Consider the following 23,773-nt stretch of genomic DNA (forward strand, 5'->3'; position numbering starts at 1 on the left):
TTCATCCAGATAACATGATGACAAAGTTCAGCTTGTGATGAACGGCTGTTCTGGTAACGCGCTCTAGAAATCTTTGGAAAAGGAAAAATGCCCAGGACAATTTGATTTCTTCTTTTTACACATAAAAAAATGTGAAAACTACATTTGTGTGCTTTCTGTTGGGTCTTTTTTTATTCGTAGGTGTTTAAACTTCAGCTTACTACCTGCATTTAGAAAAATAACCATTTATCAGTCAATATCAAATTTATTTCTATAGCACACAAAAGCACACAGGGAGGTAATAACTTATTCAAAGTTAGGGGCATGACTTCCAAAAATAATAACTTTGTTATGGTGAGAATATTCAGTGTTAACAGCCTTTAACATCGTGTAGACAGTCAAACAGAGGCTGCAGTGAGACAGGGAGATCCAGTTTCAAGGGGAAGTAAATTTGGATGTCATCAGCATAACAATGAAAGGGGATGTTGTATTCCCTGAAAATAGATCCCAAAGGCAGCATGTTTAAGGAGAACAGAGTTGGACCCAAAACAGCCCCCTGTGGAACACCACAACAGGAAGAGTATTTCTCATTAGCTACAGAGAAAGACCTCTCTGATAAATATGATTTAAATCATGATAAAACTGAGCCTTTAAGACCAACAATGTGTTCAAGTCTCAATAAAAGTATTTTATGATCAACTGTGTCAAAGGCTGCAGTCAAATCTAAAAGGACTAAAACAACCGAACAACCTGAGTCGACGGTTAAAGAAGATCATTAGAAACTCTTAAAAGTGCCGTCTCAGCACAGTGACGAGATTTAAAACCAGACTGGAAAACCTCACAGACGTGGGTCTAAAAAGGCGTGAAGGTGCTTGAAAGCAACTTTTTCCAAAATGTTAGACATAAACCATGTTTATTGATAAACACGCTTCAAACCTCATATATTCATATAATAATTGTAACATATTTGTGGCTTTTACTCAGCTTCCCCTTTTATAAACTCTGTGGAGTTGCTGAACACGCACAGTGGACTGTTTGTTCCCATATCACAGAACGATGCCATTAAAACGCATCTGCTGGTGTGTGTAAAAGCAGGCAATGTTCCTGTATTTATGGAGACGACTCATATTTTGTGCCTGGACAATAGTTACAAGCCATGTGACTATAAACGTAATTGTATCCCGCTTGTAATTCACGTGGGAAAATTCAGGTGCTTTCTTGCTTTCGGTGCCAAAAGGACGTCTCTAAATCTACTGTAAATAACTGAAATGAATACATCTTTAATGTTATTGCTGTGCGAATGGCGAGATGGGAGCACTTTATTCCACTGATGGTGGCGTTATAAGTAAGTACTCATATGTGAATACATTTCATTCAAGTCTGAAGTGGCGCACGCGACTTCATTTGCCGTTCATCGCCTCTTTAACGGCGTGCGCTGCTATTAAAACACACACACACAGATGCTGCGTTCCAATCATTTTATATGCGTGCACAAAGAGGGCTCTCCCCACGGCCTGCTGCTCTGCAGAGCTGCTCTAGTGTATCTGATGGAATAATCTGCGTGTTGTGCTGCGGCCCATGTGAGGGAGGGATTACATATTTATTTGGGGAGTTTTCATCCCGCCTTTACCATCTGTCACCAGTAGTGTGGCCGTGGGACATTTACCACAGCTTTATAGTGGAATGATAGGATAAGAGTGGGTGAGTGGGAGAGATTGTGCACGGGTGGTTGTGTGTGACTCAGAGAGAAAGGGAGGAAGTAACCACCTGCACATTCAGAAGCACCAAAATCCCCCGTGTCATCTAAAAAAAGCAAAAGTTGGGGGCTTTTCAGTGAAGTCCAGCAGCAGCACTGGGACTTTTTCCCATGCTCTGAAGGGCGGTCTCCTCATAGTTCCTCTTTTAGTCCCAGGGTGATTAAGAGCCAACTCAGTGCTGATGTCATAATCCACGTCCTGTCACATACATTACAGCTGCAACCTGATGGGTGGTCAGTTCACTTGGCCAGTGTGTGTGTGTGTTACACTGCATTTGATTCATGAGATGAGATCCTGAAATAGTCAGCTTATAGTTCAGTAATCAACCTGAGACTGACCTCAGGAGGATCAGCACAGACCTGCCCCCCTCTACATCAACAGTGACCGTGTGCAGAGGGTCCCAGCCTGCAGACTCCTGAGCACTTTCACCTCTCGTGACCAATCCTGGACTGCAAACACCTCAGTGGTCACCAAGCAGGCGTAGTAGCAGCTTCACTTCCTGGGAGAATAACCTGGGTCAAAAGCTGCAGGTGACCTTTTACCGCTCCTCCACAGAGAGCGTGCTGACACATCGTATCACGGTTTGGTGCAGGAGCTGCACTGAAGCAGAGAGGAGGAGGCAGCAGGTCATCGGCACGGCTCAGGCGATCGTCGGCTGCTCTCCGGCCTCCCTGCAGGACTCAGTCGCCTCACGTTTCCTCACTATAAAGGACCCATCACGTCCTGCCTCTGACAGGGATGTGCACAAAAAGACTCACAAACACTCGCACTACCACCTCCTCTTCCTCTGCCCGCACGGCCAAGTGCATGTATTTAGCAGTTTTTAAATATAGTACTTTTTAAAAGCTCTGCATACTTTCACATGGGAAATATTTTTCTGACCGTTTCCTTATTTGCATATCTGACGGTACAAAATCAACATTTACTTCAGCTTTTACAACCAAAAACTGCAGCACACAAATACTGGATTTGCTCTCCTCAAGTATTTTTATTTGTTTTGGTCATTTGTTTGATGCACTTGCCTTTTTCTTGTGTTCCTGATGTTCATGTTCTCCTGATGTGTGTCTTTGTCTCTGTCTGCTCCGTTTTTTGTTTTGCTGTATCTGCAAGAAATTTATTTATTTATAAATCCAAAACAATGAGCTGAAAAATCCTAAAATGCTCTGCATGCCAATATGTCTGATATTTTAATGTTAACATATTAAGCTGCAGATTGATTCATAGTCATTCTTGTCTGTAAGTCTGAAGCTGGGGACATAACTGTTTCCCACCTGAGGACATGATGCCTGCAGTTCCTCTCACACAGCATCTCTCTGTACGTGTCTCCGCTCATATTCAGTCCTGACCAACAGCTTCCCCGTGGGTCCAATGTGCAGCTTGGTTTCCTGTAAGGACGAGCTGCAGGAAAGCAATAAATAAATAAATACCATAAGACTGCTGGAACAGCCAAAAACCAAGTGCATCGCTCAGGGATTTGTACTGGTGTATCAACACTTTGTCTTAATGAGACAACAACAACAGCAAAGTTCTTCCTGGTTTTCAGAGTTTCTCTGATTTCAGACTTAATGAAATGTGTCTGTATTTCATTAACTGCTCTTTCACATGTTGTGTGTAATTACCTGCTGAATGGTGATTACATTAATCAGTTGTTGAATATCAGGAAGAAGTCCATTTCATTAATTTTTCTATTATCACTTTAAAGAAACTGTTTTTTTCCTGCTACAAATGTGCAGTGTCTTTGTTCTCCACACGGCCTCCTTCTGTTAATATTAAGCAGGAACTTTATGTCTCTGCTGCACATTTTCAAGATGGCTTGAATCAAAATGTGTTAATTCTCTGGCTTGTTTTTGTCTTAGAAAAGGAAATCGTTGGATTCAGGACACAGAAACTTTTTTTAAGATTCAAACTTTCCTTTGACAGAGCTTATCATCAGGGTTGGATCAGGTGACCCTGAAGCATCCTTTAGTTATGCTGCTAAAAGCTCAGGCTCCTCTGGGACTTCTTCTTCTCTGCTCACCTCTTTTCACTGCTTCACTGCTGCATGACATTAAATTGTATCTTCTCAGCTTCATAGTCTGAATTTCGTCTTGTCTCCCTGTGCTCTCCTTGCACTCCTCTCTCTCCCATCACCCCGAGGCTGTCCCTTCCCGAGTCGGCTTCTGCGAAAGTTTCTTCCTGTTAAAAGAGAGTTCCTTCCTTGTCATGGTGCCTTGGTTTGGGGCCAGGGTTTCTCTAGTTTGGATAAGTCTTTCTATCCTATATTGTTTGCTTGTAGTCTTGCCTTTAGTTCTTAGTTTAGCTCTTTGACTATGTTAGTTGTTAGGTTGTGTATTTTCTGCTTCCTGGTGTTTCTCTGTCTGTTTCACTTTGATAGCCCTTCATCCCGTGTGTGTTTTGTTCACTTTTGCTTCCCCTGTCTCCTGTCACCCGTGTGCATATATTGTCCGAGTCTTTGTCCCCGTGTGTTCCATCGTCCTGTGTTTCAGCCTAGTTCATGAGTTCCTGGTTGAGTTCTGTCTATGTGAGTTTTCAGTCCTGCACTTGGGTCGTGACACCTACGCCTTCCTACCATTGCCTGGCTCTTTGCAGTCGTCTGCATCGTATGTTACACTAAAAGCCCCTCCAGGTGACTGTTGCTTGATTTGGTGTAAATCAAAATAAGCTGAACTGATCTGCATGCTGAACATTGCAGTGGTTTTTCATTTCCACCTTTTATTGTTTTCTGCAACTAAAGATAATTCACAGGTAGAATCATGTAACTGGTTATTTGGTTGTGTAATGATAATAATAATAATTTTTAAATAAATGTCTCTTCTTCTTCCTTGTTTGTAATCACAGAGATGCTCTTTGATTAGGACTGGCATGTAATTTAAGTCACGCTCAGACCTCACCGGCGAGGGCTGGCCCGGTGCGTGGCCCCTTCAGAAGAAACAGGCCCCCAGATTGTGTTTTTAATGACTCGGGTGTATGTTTGGAGCTTCAGCTTTAAAACTAAATGCCGTAATAATACCTCTGGTTTGCAGCTGTTACTGAAGCTCGATTTATCCAAATGATAAAAAAAATAAAGTATTCTGGTTTATTTCCAGTATTATGCAGAGAGTTTTGCTTTTGCTTTTTTGCCTTGCATACTCGTCTTGCTTGTACTGTGACAACAGGGAAACAGAAAGGCGCTCATGACCCAGCTGTTCTGGGAAAATTTGTATAATAGCAAAGAGAAAGCCGCAGTAAAGTTCTTAACCAGCCTGCAGGGTTTCTTTACTCATTTATCTTTATTGTAATGCAGTTGAATGACTCATGAAATTGTTAATATTAAAAACCACACAGTGAAGAATCTTTAAAAGAATTCTGGCTTTCATTTTTGTTATTGCAGAAATTTTCTATAATTATTGGTTTTGTCGCCGGGCTAAAGACTTCCAGCTGCTCAAATTTAACGTCTAGAGGAATATCAGATCATAAATTCAGTTCTGAGAACTCAAGCGCTGACTCAGTACCCAGGCTGGGCTCGGTCCATGTTTTAGTTTGTTCTCTGTAAATTCTGTGTATTCACTGGCCGTAGCATCTCGTTTCATTACCACAGGTCCAAACACAGAGTGCGCGCTGGTATCGTTTGCTCGCAACATTAACAGCCTGTAAATTGGTCTCATTTGTTTTAAATAATCTTACTTTACATTTGTTTCAAATCATTTTTACAGCAATACTATTAGTGTTATTACTAGCAATAATATGAGCGCAAACAAAATTCAGTGAGAATCCGTATGATTCGCTGCACCTGTCATAATGTTATACCTGCTCAGTGATTGTAATCATAATTGTTATTAATATTAATACTGTGAATTATTAAGTATTTTTTTAAATGCTGTCATTATTGAATCTTGTTGTAAACCTGTGGTGCTCACACAGGCGGCAGCTGCAATATGCTAACAAATTAGCATGTCAGCATCGATGCTAGCTCTTGGCTTGATTGTTCTGGTGAGGCTGTCAACACTGTGCATACTCAGAATTATAAAAGGAGAAGTTGAGCAATGCTTTTATTAAAACAGGAACTCCTTGAAACAAATTGTAGCTTTATGCATATTTTTAATAAGTTCACAAATAATCACAGCTATGATTTGCAGCTTATTATCGCTCACACTGCTGCTACATATATACTGCAGCTGTGTTCAGAAACCCACCCAAGCACATTTTAATATGACTAAATTATCAGTGCATAGCTATAACCTCCAAATCTCCCTCTCATCTTCAGCATGTATGTTTTCAGCATTGCTTACTTTCTAAAAAGGATTGTTTTTCATGTGCTGTTAATTAAATCTTCTTTCCCACTCCCTGTGAATCCTCCACAGGTCATATTTGAAACCTGAGCATGTTTTCCTCAGACTCACTGTAGCACATCCACTTTCGTTTTTCCATGACTTTGAGATTCTTCTCTACCCTCAAGCTTCCAAATCTTGCCTGGATCCTGTGACTCCTCTTTCCATCCAGGCTCAGGCAAAGCGAGATATCTTCATGCGTTTTTCTTTCTTCCTGGAAAGAAAGTGATACTCAGGTCTGAGCTGTGGGAACAAGAAGAAAACATGGCCTTAAAAAAAGGAGCTCAATCTGCTTATCTCTGTTATGGTCCCACATGAGAAGAGGAACAGATTAGCCCCAGGTAATATCTTTGGTGGCCTCTCCAGTGTCTAATTAAAAGGCTATCGTTTTAGTGAGTACATATAAAGCAGTGATTGAGGTGATTTTCCCTCAGAGCTGTGTCTGCTCTGTGGGACGGTCACAACACTTTCAACAACTCTGTCTTCTTTTGATCTGATTTCTGCTCAGCCCAGCTGCTGGAGGATCTAAAGAGCAGGAGAAAAGCCTAGAGAGAGCATACTTACGCAGGTTATAAATGTGGCAAATGAGAGGAATGATAAAGCGGGAGCAACGTAAATGGATAAAAGAAAGCCCCCGTAATCTGTCTCAGTGTCAGGAAGTATAATTTTCCAAACATGACATGAGCCAGCGAATGCCAAGAGGGATACACTGTGCTGATTCACAGAGGGTATGGTTTGGGAAACCACAAAACCAGCAGGCGCACTGATTGATGGCGCCGAAAATCCATGCAAATGGATTCATATGTTTCCTTATGCGGCAGCTGCCCCGTATTAATCTAATGTAATTAACAATAAACACCCCGTCATGATCGGAATTGCAATTTAAAAGTCTCGGGGATCTGCTCTGCGAGGAATTACAACCACATGTCCTCCTGCCTGTGAGCGAGCTGCAGGGAACACAGAGATTGCTCATGAAGTCTTATCATCTTGTTTTTCAGGGGAGGAGCTTTAGCCTTAGTAGAGAAATGAGATAGACTGGTGCATCACATGTTGCCTTTCCGTTTTTTACTTTCATGCAGAATATCTGGCTACTGGGAGAAAGGGCAACCCTCACATCGGGAAATTCCAGCTTTCTCTATGTCACTCAGTCCAGGAAGTCAAATATGAAGCGTGCGATCTGCACAGATGTTCTGAAAGACTCAGTTTTAACACGGAATAAGGAGGCATTCCAGCGTTCCAGCGTTACCGATCTTCCTGACTCCAGCAGTCAAGCCTTTTTCCTTTAATTTGTCAGATGTCCATAAGTAGTACTGTACAAAACAAGTTATATTGTATTAAATTAAATTACCGGATTATTAATAATTCAGCTCTTTTGACAGCTTCAGCAATGCCCCACTGAAATCCATCACTCCTCACCAGCACATTCTGGGGCAGCGTTATCAGGCAAAGTATTTTCAGATCCTCGGCACCTGAGACAATAAGGCATTTCTCTGCAACCATCCAGCCCAAGGCCGAGCAGCTCTGAGAGATATTAAAGCAGAGTGACAGATCTAATTATCACCTCCCCACTTCTTCTGCTCCAACTCTGATGAAAAGTACTACATTACAGCAGACACCCTATGCCCTCAAACTAACTTTCACCTTTGTTAATAACTAAGAGTGTAGTTATCTGGAATACCTGCTGAGGGCATGTCTCAGAATAGAGAGAAAGAGATTTGCAACAAGGCTGAATTTATGAAAGGAAGACTGTCATTATTCCAGCTCTTGCTGCAGTGACTGTGCAAATGCCCCCTATCTCTCACCTTTCCCCCCCGTCTGCTTTCGCATTTCTCATTTTGTCTTTTCACAGAGATCTAGACGGTGTCACAGCTCTGTGAAGTTTCCACTCCTCTCTTTTATCGTATCCTGTTCCTGAACGCTCTAAGGGCTCCGCTGATATCCCATATGAGACTGCGCTGAATGGGAGGTTTTGTTTGCACACACGTGCTGTGCAGCAGACAATGCCGGCTGCAGGAGAGCCACTCTGCTGACCTCTCTGCTTCTTGGCATCTGCTGCCAGATTCCCTTTCAGTCCTGTACAAATCACTTAGAAAGAGGCAGCGAGCTCTGTTTTGCTGGCAGGATGTTATGGTGCACAGCTCGCACCACTAAACTGCTGTTTTGTTTTGTTGTCTCCCCACACCGCTACTGTTGATGGAAACTGTGTCGAGCTGGGCTAATGGGCTGTGGGTGTGTTTGTGTGTGTCCCCGTGCACTTACATATGCATTCCCGGTAAGAAATGCGCAATTCCTTTCGAGTAGTGGTTGCCGTGGAAACCTTGGTCAGGTCTGGTCTCCAGCTGCCATTAAACAGTGAAGCGTGCTGGGACATGTGGCAATGAGGGCTGGTTAATCATCAGCCACTATATCAGATCTGTGGCCACGTTAGTGCTGATGGTTGCACCACGAACACTTTATTAAAAAAAAGAAATACATTTGCTTCAGATGTCAGAATTAAAATGGTGCCCAGTGCAAATGTACTGTAGTTGGCGTGCAGGGTGCCACACACCATCACCTAAATGCTTAACTAAATAAGAAACTATTAATGATTTTAACCATGATTTAAAAAACCCTGTTATGAATAGTCAAAATTTACTCCTATAACAAAAAGTTTCTTCTAAACCGGCAGTTTTCAAGTGACCACGTGAGGTCACTGGATAGTTGATGGATGGATGGATGGATGGATGGATGGATGGATGGATGGATGATTGAAGGATGATGGATGGATGGATGGATGGATGGATGGATGGATGGATGGATGGATGGATGGATGGATGATGGATGGATGGATGGATGGATGGATGGATGGATGGATGATGGCTGGATGGATGATATATGGATAGCTGATGGATGGATGGATGGATGGACAGTGTTGGGGAGTAACGGAATACATGTACCGCCGTTACGTATTTAGAATACAAAATATGAGTAACTGTATTCCGTTACAGTTACCGTTTAAAAAGGTGGTATTCAGAATACAGTTACTTTGTTGAAATAAATGGATTACACTGCGGTACTTTCCTGTTTCATTTTGTCGCGGGTCAGGACTGTTTGGGTTTTGTTTGACAGCTACGTGCTGTTGTTCCAGGCGGCAGCGTTGCGGTTGCCATGGTTACAGGGTAACGCTCTCGCTCTGCGTGTTTCCTGGGTGAGAGAGCGCCTTTTTGTTGTTGCTGTTGTGCTAAGCTAACAGGCAGAATGCAGAATGTAGCATCATGGGCAGTGTAGTCCGTGTTGCAGGGAGAATGGACTGCCATACTCGTTATGGATCTGTGAGCGCGAGGAGGGAGAAAAGGGTACGAGTTGTCATCGAGGAAAAACGGGAGCTGGAAGCATGTAAATATAATAATAACCACTGCAGCCAAGAAGAGAGCCTGACGAGCCCAGCTGTAAGTAAGCTATTAAGACTCGACTGTACACCGTGTTCGTGTTTTCCTCCGAAAACGACAAGTTCTGTTAGAGCAGCCTTTCAACGCCTCTCTCTGTCTCTTACAAGAAAAGTTGACCCAGACAACAAAGTAAAGCTATTTTTCGGCTACGAGCCGACACGGAACCAACGTATTAGTCAGAGGTCCCTTTACTACAGTTCGGAGTCGCGGACCTTCAGTAATAGTAATAAATCACACAGCAATAGTACATTCATGTTGTTGTAAACAGCATGATAATATGTTAAGTAATCCAAAGTATTCAGAATACGTTACTGTCATTGAGTAACGTAACGGAATACGTTACAGAATACATTTTGGGGCATGTATTCTGTAATCTGTAATGGAATACATTTTAAAAGTAACCTTCCCAACACTGTGGATAGTTGATGGATGGATGATGGATGGATGGATTTTGGTGAAGGTTAAAGTTAGATCACGCTCTGCTTGGCCTCACTTCTGCTGTAAAAATCAGTTATTAAACTAAAAGGTTTTGTGGTCTTTGTGCCTTTTGGAGCATTTTTAATGAAACTATTGAGAAATAATGTCTCCTGCTGTGTGCTGCTGCCTGTGCTTCAGGAAAAGTTCTGGTATTTTAATAGACTAATAAGTACATTTGTGTGTTTGCATGGTATCCCTACACTTTATGGATCTTTAAAACAGCACCAGTCCCCGGTGCACTTACACACAGTTAATCTAACTACAGCAGGTAGCTTGAGCCAACTATGCTGAAGAACGTGAATACATGCAGAGCTTGTGCATGTATTCGTGCTATCTCTTCATGTCAGTTTGACTGCACGATGTTCAGATCAGGGGCTGTATTCACAAACATTCAGGGAGCTCTTGCAGAGTTCTCCTAATGTAGACATATAAACTATAAACATTTATAGAAAGGAGTCCTCACTTAAGAGTGATTTAGGAAGCTCTCAGAGTAACTCTGAGCAAGAAGTGAACAAAACCTTTTACCTCAGCGAGGCGATGCGGCTGACCCGATTAACAAGAATACATTTTTGCCAGTTTTCAAGTAATTCAGCCTTGTAATCACATTCATTTCTGGCATCATTGCATTGGATGGGAGATGTAAGCGTATCTTTAATGAGATCGGCTACAAACATTATCCCCGCACCATCTAATCTGCTGTTTCATTAACTCACTGTCATTCGGAGGTATTTCCTCTACCTTTTGTCTCTCCACTATTTTCTCCTGCTTAATAAAGCAAAGGAAACTCTTAAGCCTCTAAAAAGGCACTCCTTCCTACTGATAGCAGTTTTTCCACAATCTAGTATAAACTTCAAATGTTAATTCTTATAAAACATCATAAATCTAAAGCTGCATACACAACACAAATAGTTTGCTTTGACGTGGCAACCAGAGACCACGCAAAGTTGATAGCATTCTGCAGTTTCAAGCAACTACACCTGAAATATCCACCAGCAACAGGAAGTGGGCGGGGCCCAAGATAAACTTTTCTCAACTTCCAGGTGAGCGACTGAAGCAGTTACCCATGCGACTGAAAAGTACAAGTGATAGACATTTGACCTGGTAGTAAATACATTAAAAAGTTACCTAGGCCGGACCGGAGCAAACGACCAGCCGTCAGCTTTGACCAGTGAATCATTTCCAGTCTGCTTAAGACTTTTTTCCAGATTCTGCCCCAAGCAGCAGCTCTTTGTAATGGGAAGCTTTAAGAATGTGGCCCCAGGGCTCTGAGCGGGCCACACCATCTGTCACAGGACTCCTCGTTCTTTGTAACTCGGGCTGGATGTTTGAATTTGATACAACCTCCAAACAAATGAACACCCACAAACAACGTCTATATGCATGCCAGTCTGTTAATAACAGACACAGCAGTACAATCAATGAAGCCCTTTGTTGGGGAGCTATGACCTTTCCACAGCTGTCCTTGAATTTCACATGTGAGGCTTCCACAATGTATTCAATATCATATGTAGATTTTATACAGGCATTGGTAGATACCTGTCAAATAGCTCTCAGCAGGTTGTAGTTCTCCCGACTCTTTTTGGCTAGAACTTGGACGTTGGAGTCCTTCCTGTATTTATTGTAAGGAAGTCCTTAGTACATTAACCAGAAATCCTTTAATTTCTGGTTAATGTACGCAGAAAGAAGGCGAAAAGCAAGAAACTAGAGAAAGAGACCTTAATTCGGGTCCATCCTGCTCTTGATTATCTCAGCAGTGTGTTTCGGTGTAGCTAAAGTCATAATGATGCTGCTCTTTACATATTTTTCTGTTTTTGTTATGAGAGAAACAAACAAATTCAATCGAGGCTTTTTTTTCACTCCATTTAATCCTGTTGAGGTGCAGAGTAAAAAATAACAAACCTTTATTTTATATCTACCATTTCTTCAAGAAACAATAACCAAAAAGCATATTAGTCAGTGTGGACATCTTACATTTAAAAGGGGTGATCATCTGAACATTTGAAGCAACAAACATAATGCCACAAAGCAGCTGTTACGCATCCAAAGCTGAAATATGGGCATCACCATATGTTGTATCCCATTCTGAAATCTCAAGTTTTGGTAGCCATAAAACATCTAGGATTATTACACCAAACCTGATGAGATCTGGATCTGGTTTAGAAATGAAGGGTGTTGGTTTCTGGTCTTTTGTCCTCTAAATGGGACCAGAATTAACCAGTTCAGTATCTTGTTATATTAAATAAAACCTGAAACTAGCAAGAGAGAGCATAAACATATGTGATAAGTGTTTACTGAGGCGTCAAATCAAGTGAGAGATTGGGTTGTTTTCTCATGAATTTACATCTAATTGTACTTTTTTTGGCAACCAGAGGAGCTGCCCCCTGCTGGTCATAAGACAGAATGCAGGTTTAAAACGCTTTAATTTTAAACCATCTGTGGTATTAATGTTCATAAACAATGTCATTGGTGGCTTCTGAAGATGCTGACTCTGCACTTCTAAAAGTGAAAACATCCAGCACAGAATCAGGAACACATGAAGACGAGTAATCCATCCAAGTACCCGTTTTCTTGTTTCACTTTAGAATCATCCTGTTTCTGAGTTATTTAAAAAACAGACCAAACCTAAACAGAACAGAAGTGTTAATAAGGCCCGAAGAATTCATGAGGTTCACATGAAACATGCCTCTCATCAGATAGGCCGTAAATATCAGCTGTAGCTGTACGCACACACCCATCTGATGCCGACTAAAGTGCAGCGAACCGTGAATCGCCACATAGTCCAAGTTATGTAATGCAAGTTTATGTACAGACTCTCAAAGATGCACCTCGACCCTGTTGCAGACAGGACTGTGGGCCAAAGGAGGCTTTCTTTCTAAAGGTTAAGGCTGACAGAGCAGTGACTGCAGGAAGAAAGAGTTACTGTACAAAGGAAGGATGTTCTAGCAATGCATTCGTGTACAGCAGCGGTGTCAAACAAGGTGAGGAAGTGCACTTTTCTGCAGGCCTTTCCTCTGGTGTGTATCTGCGAGGTTACACGAAGCGCTGGTCTGACGTTTCTTCCTGAAACTCATCTGGCCAACTTCCAGTCGCCGCTCTTTTCACAGCCATGTCCCTTGCGTGACAAATAGCTGTTATACCTTAGCGCGATGATGTCATCCCTTGGGACTTTTAAAACTCAGCAGACTTGTGGGTGTTACTTTTATTGCTGGGTTTGCAGGGATATTTGTAAGATAGAGGAAATGTGTTTTCTCTTAACTTGCTGTCCTGAGCCACAGACACCACTTATCTGAGTGAAATACAGTCATTTTCTGTCCCCTGATCTGTTTTATAACTATCGATTTAGCTCAGAGATTTTTTTTTCTCTCTGTTGAAAGAAGTCTTTCTTTAGCTGAGTTCTTCTTTAAAATCCAGATTTTTGCAATTGTCAGCAGAGGTGATACTTGAAACCAAATGTGGTTGGCCTCTCATTGTGCTGCGAATACTCTCCAGCAACTGTATTTACCTCAAATGTGCACACCATGTGTGCGTCTCCAGCATCTCATTTAGAAAACTAAACCTTGAGGTTGAGGTCCTGATTTTATTTTGATGAACCGCCCAGGCAGGCCTTAGTATTTGTTATGGTTACGTGGTGGTAATCATTAAAAATGATGGGGAAACGGGGACATGTAAATATTATTACCTGCGTGATTTAGAGAGTAATCTTTAAACATAAACAACAACGTACAGCATTTTGCTGACAGTTGTTTTATGCTCAGCGAGCCAAAAGGATCATCTGTGTCATGTCTTTGCAACTTACTGGGAAAAAGTTGGTTTAAAAGTTGTTTTTTTTCTTGATAAAATTATAGATTTTTCACAAAGAACAGTGTCAAATAAATGCTGCTTACAAACTCCAGCGATGTTTTAACACAGTTCATTTACATATAAACTGTTATGTGTTTAAAAAGTGTTTCTTCTAACTCAGGCTGGAAATGAGTTTTCCTCCACTGTCCTTAATTCTGACATCGAGCTTGAGCATTTAAAAGGAGAATAAATCTTTATATTTAATTAAACTGCAAATCCACAATGATAATTGTGACATTAAGCATAGCGAGTGCTTAATATTTCACTCGTGCTATACAGCTAGTAGGCTACCTGAATGCATCACTTAATGTAATTTAATATTTCACAGAGAAATAAAATGTTTTAATTAATGTTTAACATGATGGAAATTCACTGATTCTGTACTGGTGTAAAGGAAGTAAACACTCTTCTGGTTCTTTTGATTAATACCAAACTTCACCGTTCTGAGGAAGCTTGTTTCCTCTGAACGGTTTCTGAGCTCAGCCTCTGAGAGGGTGAAAAAGAGCAGAGCAACGACTCCCCCAAATCAAAGGGGACCAGTTAAGGTGGTCTGGGCTTCTGACTAGAGTGCCTCCTGGATATCTGAGTGAGGGGTTTTGGACATGTCACACCCAGGACAGGAGAGATTACAACTCTCGACTGACCTGCAAACACCTTGTTGTTCCTCCAGAAGAGCAGGCAGAAGAGGCTGGGAGCGGGAAGGTCTAAGCATCTCTCCCTACACTGCCTCCCGTGTGACCCAGGCATAGACATGCAATAGAAAATGGATGGACAGGCAGCGTGTTTGAGTTAATCAGGGCCAAATGATTTTGATGAAGAATGCAAACAGCTGATACCGGTGGTCTGTGTACTAAAGGTGTTGTTGGAGCTTGGACCGTGGTTATTTCCACCTCAGAAGCTTCCTCGATTTCAGTCTGTAACAGCTCTGCAAATACGAGGCCAAACCGAGCAGCCTCGAGCTCTGTGGATCAGAAGGCTGGCTGAAGTCTTCACTGCCGTGCTAAAAATGGCAAATGGTTGTCTTTTAATTACAGATACAGCCGCCTCCGGGGTGGAAAGTGTTAATGAACAAAAATCCAAGATACCCTTGAATGATGAATTCCTGGCATTCACCTATTAGACTCCGGTTCATATATCTCATTTCTCTCACCCTGTCCTGCCATTATCTAAACGCCTGCAGCTTCAGGCCCAGAGTAAACACTGGTGTCTGGGACTGAGGGCTGCGAGGTCACCGTGGATAGGTGATGACAGCTGAAGTCAGAGGACTGACTCTTGAGGGGTCACCCAGTCTGTCTGCCAGGGGCCTGAGGCACATAAGGAAGCATGGAAGGTGAAAGACTGAGTGCTGAGAGTAAAGAATGTGGCCACTTGCTCTGTGAGCCTCTGGACCCAAACTTAGCCTCAGACGTGTATCGCTTTCTTATTTTTAAACTATGAAATGTGGAACGATAGGCCATAGGCTACTCCTCTTATCTAGTTCATTTATTTAATTACTAAACCTGTCAGACAGTAACATCTTGCAGTGCATGGCCTAATATGGTGAATTAAGAGTGGAGATTATATCATTTAATAGGAAGGCACGGCACACCCTCTTAGAGGTTGGGACTGCAAACTTTATCACAGATTTAGCCAAAGAACATATGCTGCATAACTTACTACACACCAATCAGGCATAACATTGTGACCACCTGCCTAGTACTGTGTTGGCCCCCGTTTTGTTGCCATAACAGTCCTGACCCATCAAAGCATGGACGAGACCCCTGAAGGTGTGCCGTGGTATCTGCAACAAGATGTTACCAACGGATCCTTCAAGTCCCCTAAATTGTGAGGTGAGGCCAGCACATCCCAGCACATCCCACAGATGCTCGATTGGACTGAACTCATTGCTGTGCTCCTCAAACCATTCCTGAACCATTATCCTGCTGAACGAGGCCACAGCCATCAGGGAGTACCGTTTCCATGAAGGAGCCTACATGGTCTGGAACAATGCCTAGGTAGATGGTACGTGTCATTGTAACGCCCACATGTGTGGCAGGACCCAAGGTTTCCCAGCAGAACATTGCGTAACACAACTTCCCCAATCATCGTTAGAAATCCAGACTTCCTGCACTTCTGCTAAACATTGTTACTCAATGTATTGAAGTCTCTCCAAAATTCCTAAACATGAATAGAAACTTCTGTTCTTTAGTCTCGCATTAACTCTCTTACTGGTAGCTGAGGACAATCGTGGCACACCTGAGTGGAGACTACATTCACCATCTGGGAAGTGACCCAGTCTGATGTGTAGTATCTCCAGGTGTGTGGGTTTGGTGGATCGTGGGTCAAAGAGGGTTAGGATTACTGATATGTTACTCATACAGCACATGAAGACTTTGTAGCTGATTAGACATCTGCACACACAAGCAGGAGCGGGTGCTGGACCCAAACAGTCCAAAAACGAGCTTTTCCCAGAGGTGAACACGTGGTCTGACATCATTAACGGTTTATGCAAAATATTACCTGACATTTTTTAACCTTATCACATACACAATAGCTCAGCCTGTGTTTGTCAGGGTCTACTTCCTGTTTAATCCTTGCCCCACCCACACTTTCCTCGTCACACCAATGGGGATGTGTAAATGTCATTATGCGGTTAAGATGGATTTCTTTTCATTGTTTGTTTGTTTGTTTTTAAAGGAAACTTTTCTCCTTCATCAGCTGAGGAAATAAACCCTGTGTGGTCACACTGTGCCCTCGCGCCTTACCTCCCGCTCACCCTTATATCCCCCCATGTTTTATTCCAGCCTCGTGGCCCATAAATGGCAGCTCTGTGCGGCAGTGACAGCGTTAAAACCGCTCATGTCCGAGTCTCCACCTTCTATGTAAATGACAGCGTGAGTGAGTGGGACCCGAGGCGGAGAGCTCTTACTGAATGAGGCTGACGGGGACGGGGGGAGTTGCCTTCACGGACGTGTGTGTGTGCGCTCACAATAATAAGGAGGTGTGGGTCCGCTCTCTGCTGTTTGCATGTACCCGGAGCAGAGCAGCGATAGGCTACCTTTTGGATGCAATCATGTCACGAGCGCTGGGCTGTGCCACGAGAGCATCTGAATAATCCACACCGGCCATACGCGCACGGCAGAAGACTGAAGCGATGGGTGGCCAGATAACGCGAAATGCCTTTTACGGTAAGGAGCAAACATTTGTCATATCTGAGATGTTTCGGCGCCTTTGTTCAGGTCTTTGGCTGTGAGCTGCTCACGCTCTGTTATCAGGTACCAGCCTATTCTTTGCTCACAGTTACGTCACTCCTGTAATTAGAATAGGGGTCTCGAGACGCGCAGCTGTGTCTTCTGATTACGACGTAACAACCAGGATGTCCCCGGCTCCTCGCGCATTGACCTGCGCCCTGTATAGCAGTAAATTGCAGGGAGGTGTTTGCACTGGGAGCAGCTTAGCTGGAGGAGAGGAAAGTTGTGGGGTTTCCCCTCATTACTAAACAGAGCGTGCAGCTGTGCCTCGAGAAATCAATGAATTGATTTTTTTTCTTTTGTATTGTCCTGTATGCCATCACTAAGGTCCCACCAGGGGCGTGTCCAAAGGATGGGGCATGGGGTGGCACCAGGCCCCATAGATGGTATCTCTATGGGGGGGCAAATTTGGCAAATATTGTAGCTTGTGCTCCATACTGTCCACTTAAAGCTTTACTTCTTAGCTTCCAGATTGTAAAACATAATTCTGCATTATTTTGAATTCTGTGTACTGTTACCAGTGCCTGAAGTACTTTAGTAATAGTACAAACGTATCCAAATACACTCGAAGCAGGTGTGCAAATACTTGTTTTCTACACACTGTTTGTATCTGATCAGATATTTGGGTTTCTCGTGCTCCACGTGCCACACTATTCCAAATATCCTGCACAGACCCCCCGGGGGCAAAGCATCCATCTGACAGGGCGGTTGCTGGCTATAAGCAAAACGCACAGGCCGGCTGAATTTCAAAGATGTGTTTTGGTGGTGTAGTGTTCTCTCCACGAGACCCCAGGGACCTTTTGTTCTGTTAATAAACAGTGGAGCTTCTGTATAGGTTCATACTCTGAATGTAGGCCAGCTTCAGTGCTTGTGTGGTGTCAGGCAGAGTTTTTAACAACAATAAGATGACAGTAACCCACCCATCCACGTCCCCACACCCCCTCCTTTCTACAACAGCAAGAAATGAGGAAGTGAGCCGTGCCAGCAGTGTGATGAGGAATTCGTTCCTCGTCTTTGCACAATTATTATTAGCATGGTGTGTCGTGTTTGGGTGTGTGTGTGTATATATACCTATGTGTTACTATGGGGGTTAAGCTGTGTCCCTGATCCTGCAGCCTCTTCTGGTTTTGACCACCTGATCGTTCTAATTAAAGCCCTGAGATTAATCCAATTACTTAAAGAGGGACAAGCTAAGACAGCAGGAAGAGCTCCTTTTCTCTGGGATCAAGGTCAAACGCCTCCGAAAATTAGAACACGGCGTTTTTCTTGTTGTGCGATCAGAATGCAGTCTTACCTGGTATTGGTGTTAGTCTCTAGCAAGGCTGTCATCAGGACTCACAAAGAGGCCCAACTTATTATTTTTACTAACACAGCCTGTTAAAGGAAAACACGTCATTATATTTGTCCATAAAATTCAGTTTTGTGAATTTTAAATCACTTATTGAAAAGTTTTGTGTATTTCTTCAGTGTGAAGTTTGAATGCAAAATTAAATCTCTCGACATGTTTTACTAATAAAACGGACTCAGAGCATGGCTGCTCTTTTGTGCATTACAACATTGTTCTGTGTGTTGATGGCAACAAAATATACAAAATGGTAATCAACTGTAAATTAGAAACAACTCGAATAAAACAGCACGTCAGTTTTCATATGGGAGAGGTTTGTTTTGATAGGGTGGCTTTTGTTTGCTTTAGGCTTTACATGCACCAGGTTTGCATAACATTTTGGTAAAAACCACGTCTAACCCAAATTTACAGATATAGTCGTGGAATTTGGAATCTGAATATAGTTATTATCAAATATGTAAGTCGAACAAATGTTCTGCTGTAAACATAAGGCTGTTTCGTGGCTCACGTGTGTGATGTTCTTGCAGAAATGTGAGCTAAGTCACGTCTTATAAAGCTCGCAGTCTCCTCTTCATGGTTGATGTTAGAAAACTCTCCAACAGAACTTTTCCCTAGCAAACGTTTGGACCCATGGAAAGCGTTTGTGTGATTTCATGTCCCAGGGCTCTGGGACTATTCAGTGTTTGAACTTTACTCAGAACTCGTTTGACATTACGTCTAGTTTTCTTTTGTTCAAAGATGCCTGTACAGATCAAAACTGTTCTTAACAATAAATACTGAATTCTCTGATGTTTTAAGAAGGATACTGAGTGATTTTATTCCTGGATCTCATCACTTTAAACGACCATGGAGCAGTTCTGACAGTTGTGCAGAGTCCTGCACACAAACTGCTTTCACAGTGCATCTGAAATAATTTAACTGTAATAATGACCAAAGCTGTTACTCGGTATTTTATGGTCTTACCTTCAACTGCAGACTTTAGTTTTGTCATCTTTTTTCACTGTAACTGCTTTTTCTCGTCTGCAGTCACGCCTGCCTTTGTTTTGCCAACAGCGACGATGTTTGCTGTCCTCGATGTTCCTCATAGTTGAGTTAAAACTGCAAATTGCTTGCTAGTAAGAACCTGCAGGTACAGCAGTGTTTGAGTGAGTACAGGAGGCAAGCATATGATAACTGGGAGTGATTCATAACCTCAGCTTTAATCACAGACTGTACAGAAAAAGGTTGCCATCATAGCCACTGCGACATCCTGTTTCGAGACCTCCATTTCAGCTGTTTTGCCACCACCATCTTGGTTTTTGGAGGTAGAAGTCTCCACGTGTGAAGGAGCAGCTGATGCTAGCTTTCATCCACACAAACACAGGTTACACCTTACAAATAACAATAAAAAATAGAGTTTTAGTCACCAGAACCACATCGAAAGCCATCATTTTGTCTGATAACTCAGTTAAAATGCTGTAAAATTCACAAACGTGGTCCTGAAGTGCATGGCAGTGAGTTTTTGAAGTGTCTGTGAGGCCCAACAGAGCTCGCAGCTACAGCTGTGTGTGTGTGTCAGCGTTCCTCTAATGGTGGAACTGTTGAGAGGGGGGGAAATTAGCTAAAGTTAGAATTTTAATGTGGGAGTCTTTGTGGTGGCTTCATCTTTCAGCCTCAGAGGCCGACACTTAGTCATGACAGGCAAGTTAAGGCCGGTCCAAAGCATTATGGGTACACCCCCCCCCCCCCCCCCAATCAAAGTATAACTGTTTCCATGACAACCCACAGCCATTGATAGAAAGTGCTTCTTTCTAAATTTGAAAAAGCAGGCATTAATTTCTGAACCTTTGCAGTGATGTTTTCTTCTGCATGTGAGCCTTTTTGGAAAATGTGCCTGTTTAAAAAAGAAAGTTAAAATCGTTGCTCTGCGTCTCTCACTGTTTACGTGTTTGCACGAGCACAGCGAGAGCTGCTGGGGAACAGATTATGCTTTCTAAAATTGAATCTCTGCAGGCTGCTGTTCTCAGGTGTGAAGCACCAGAGCACATCCAAACAGCGTTTGCTGAGTCGGTTGCGTAATTGAGTCTGCCGAGTGTGTGGGAGCTCCACTTCTGTGCTCCCGATTGACTGAAAGTGGGCCACTGTCTGCGGCTGATTCGACGCAGCGTCTGGTTGCATTCGAGCTGAATTGGATTCTGTATCCGAATGCAAAGAGAAGCTATATCACAAAGTAAAGATTCGTAACTTTGTCGAATTGGACTGGGGCTCGGTAATGTCACGGGATCTGCCTCAGGTTATTGAACGCACCAGCAGCCTCTGTTTTTTTTTTTTTCTTTTTGTGTGTAGGAGAGTATAGTGACAGGAACGTATGTCTCTGGGTCAGGTGGCATTGTTGAGAGCGTGCATCAGTGTCGCACACATAGCTGTTGCTTCCTCTAACTTAAATAATAATAATAATAATAATAATGGATACTTTATTGATCCCCATGGGGAAATTACTTGTTTTTCTCTGCATTTGACCCATTCACTCAGTGAAGCAGTGGGCAGCCCACTAAGCAGGCGCCCGGGGAGCAGTGTGTAGGGACGGTACCTTGCTCAGGGGTACCTCAGGGTAGCCGTTAAGTGGATTCGAACCGCCGACCTTCCGATCATGGGGCGACCACTTTACCTACTGAGCTATCCCTCTCGTGACAGGTCACCTTCAAGGCAGCGCCCACACGATGACTTCCAGTCAGTACTGAATAGCATCTCGCATGCTTCAGTCAATACACGCTGCATGTCATTACGCCTCTCCACCAGCCTGCTCTCTTTCTCTAACAGAGAGGCATCGTGGGACAGCATTGTGCTCCGCTGTGCGCAGCCTTGTGATATTATTATTTATTGATTACTGTTGTGTAATCCCTTCCGTGAAGAGAATGTGGTAAGACTAGTGGGCCGTAGTGGATGACGTCAGTCAGACTTCATCCTATCCACGTCTCACCTTTCACTACCAGGCCGTCCCAGTGTGAATTATTTAGGCGTCGCTCTGCAGCAGGTTAAGCTCTGAGCTGTTGAGCACATTTCATTTGGTAGTTATGTTATGATCATTTGTAGCTTCTCATTTGCAGGTGACTTTATTCCGTTTAATGTAATTTCAAATTTAATCCGTTTTGTTTCTGTCCAATCTGCTGGCCATTATAAAGACATGACTGTGGACTCGGTGGGGAATGAATATTTCATATAGTTTTTGTTCACTCGCTCTTTTTTTATTTTTTTTATTTTATGAAACCTGTCCTGTCAATTCAGTTCAGTTTTTTTATACATTTATACAAATCACAAGGGGTCCAGTAGTTGCACTTTCTATTTCCTTCAGTGGAAACCAGTTTGGATGCACATTTTCTTGTTTAAAAACATCGTTATTTGCTTCAGGTTGGCTTTCTAAGTGGACCAGTTGTAAACTGTTTCAGTGGTGGTTGCACATATTAAACATGGGCTAAGTTTAAATAATGAGATAAGAGTCTGAACTGTAGAAGTAATCCCTGTGGCCCAAGAGCTCAAAACTCACTGATTTCAGGCCTTTTTTAAAACATGCGGTCGTCTAAAGCACCAACTGCTGGCTATGAGAGCAGAAGACCTGGCTGTGTGCCGTTTCTGTTACTTCTGTTTGCAAGGGGGAGCTAATCAGAAGAAAGTTAGCTTAAAGCCAGGGGGAAGGTCTTCTTTCAGAGAGTGTAACATGTGAAGGGGTCATGGAAAGCTACCTTTGCACAAGGTTGAAAACATGGAGTTCCTCTGTAGCATAAAAATCTGCCAAACTGATACTGAAGCCAATCAGTATTTCAGTTAAAAAGGAGAACTGGTGGTGAGTTACATTATTGTATTACAGTTTGTTGAGCCGCTTGGAAAGCAAGTAAGCTGTTAGAAATGTGCTTGGACTTTTGAGTGACCAACATTTTTTGATTGGTGCTATAAAACTCAGGCAATATTTGACAGGATTAGTATTATGGGGCTTTCAGACATAATGCAGCAAGCTCTCAGAAAGGCATTATTTCCAAACTCCTTCGAATGAGGTCTCTCTCCCACTTTGTCCTGAACATTCGTCAGGAACCCTCGACGTTACATTTTAACCCTCTGTGCGTCTCTTGGACGTCGTCAATGTCAAAGGTAGGCTGGTGGACTCAGTGGACGTCCCTCAGAGAAAGACCCTGGGAGCAAAGTCAAAGTCATCATCTTTGCAGGAGTTGTTGATGAAAATGAAGAAGGAGCTCTTAGATGGAAGAAGTTAAACTTCTAGCATGTGGTTTGTGTCGGGAAAGGGTGCATTTCACCCAAACCTAGATCGTTTTTTCTTGTAATCTAGCAGTGTTTGTGCCTAAACCTTATAAAACATCAGCTAAAAAAAAGAGACGTGGAAAATAGCAGTCCAGCCTGGTGTGGTGTGTGTGCCGTGGAAACTGAACTTGTTGTTTTATCAGCTTCTTCTGATACTTGTTTCTTAATTTGATAAGAATCAATCAAGTTGTTATTAGTAGACTTCATTAAGATAAAAGGTTTTTTTCTCTAACAAAAGTGAAAATACGATTGCCACTGATGGTAATCGTTGCTCAGTGTTTAGCGGTCAGTAGTATAGCTAAAGGAGGGAAAAAAGCCTACCTGAGCTAATCCAAAGTAAATTGTTTTTTGGACGGGATCACCTGACACTGATCTGAGCAGTCACAGACCAACAGATCTCTCACGATGTTCCTTAACAACATTTCTGATCTTTTGGTCGCCACCAGCGATGCAGTGACTTCCTGGTACCTGCCCTCAGGTAGAGTAGCAGCCACAGCTACCGTAGCAGTCGGTGCCTGTTGAGTTTTATATGATCTGACTGCATCTGTCACACATGTGTGCAACTTTGGAGATGAGTAATAAGAGGAAACGTAACACTCTGGGTGACTCTGTAAGAGGCACAGCATGTTGTTCTTGTACCTGTACTGTAACGCGTAAAGCCTTCTTGCCGAAATGATAATGCATGTGATTAATTGTCGCCGTTATCGTGTGATTCATTTCACTGTTGCAGTTACATTAGACTGAAATGGCATTTTGTCATGAGTCAGTGCGATTAAATGCATCATCCAGACACTGCTATGTAAACATCATTAAGAAGTTGTTTGTCATTGCCCTCCAGGCTTGTTGGCAGTGTTTTAAATGACGCTGTCAGCTGATCTACAGAGAGAAACATCTGAAAAAGGAGAAGCGTTTTCCACCTGTGAAGTTTTGGTAAAGATGAAATGGATTTTATTTATCCGCCCTGTGTTGGTAATGTTTGCAGTTATCCCGAGAGAACGAGCTGAAGCTAAACAGTCCACTTTGTGTTTTCTTAACAAATGATTCTGGTGAGTGATCCAAAGTACACCAGTACATTAATGCTCATTTACTTCTAATAGGTGCATAAATAAACTGTGATAAG

General features: G+C 42.7%; 1 protein-coding gene across 5 annotated transcripts in view; it reads left to right on the forward strand.

Moving 5' to 3' along the window:
• The first annotated feature begins 9,260 nt into the window (after positions 1-9,260).
• Positions 9,261-23,773, forward strand: part of neurl1aa (neuralized E3 ubiquitin protein ligase 1Aa) — a 49,467-nt gene continuing 34,954 nt past the window's right edge. For 2 of the 5 annotated variants that reach the window (XM_085408117.1, XM_085408118.1), the window contains exon 1: positions 16,697-16,955. Coding sequence is in view for 1 of the 5 variants with exons in the window: in XM_085408118.1 (XP_085264244.1) it covers positions 16,922-16,955 (34 nt within the window). In the remaining 4 variants the exon portion in view is untranslated. Of the gene's footprint in view, positions 9,472-16,696; positions 16,956-22,071; positions 22,184-23,048; positions 23,132-23,491; positions 23,584-23,773 lie in introns of those variants that run through there. The other 3 variants (XM_085408121.1, XM_085408120.1, XM_085408122.1) reach the window with 3 other exon arrangements.

The sequence above is a fragment of the Rhamphochromis longiceps genome, linkage group LG6 (assembly GCF_057381845.1).
Source record: "Rhamphochromis longiceps isolate RC_006_pf linkage group LG6, R_longiceps_female_GT1.1, whole genome shotgun sequence".
Lineage (NCBI taxonomy): Eukaryota > Metazoa > Chordata > Actinopteri > Cichliformes > Cichlidae > Rhamphochromis > Rhamphochromis longiceps.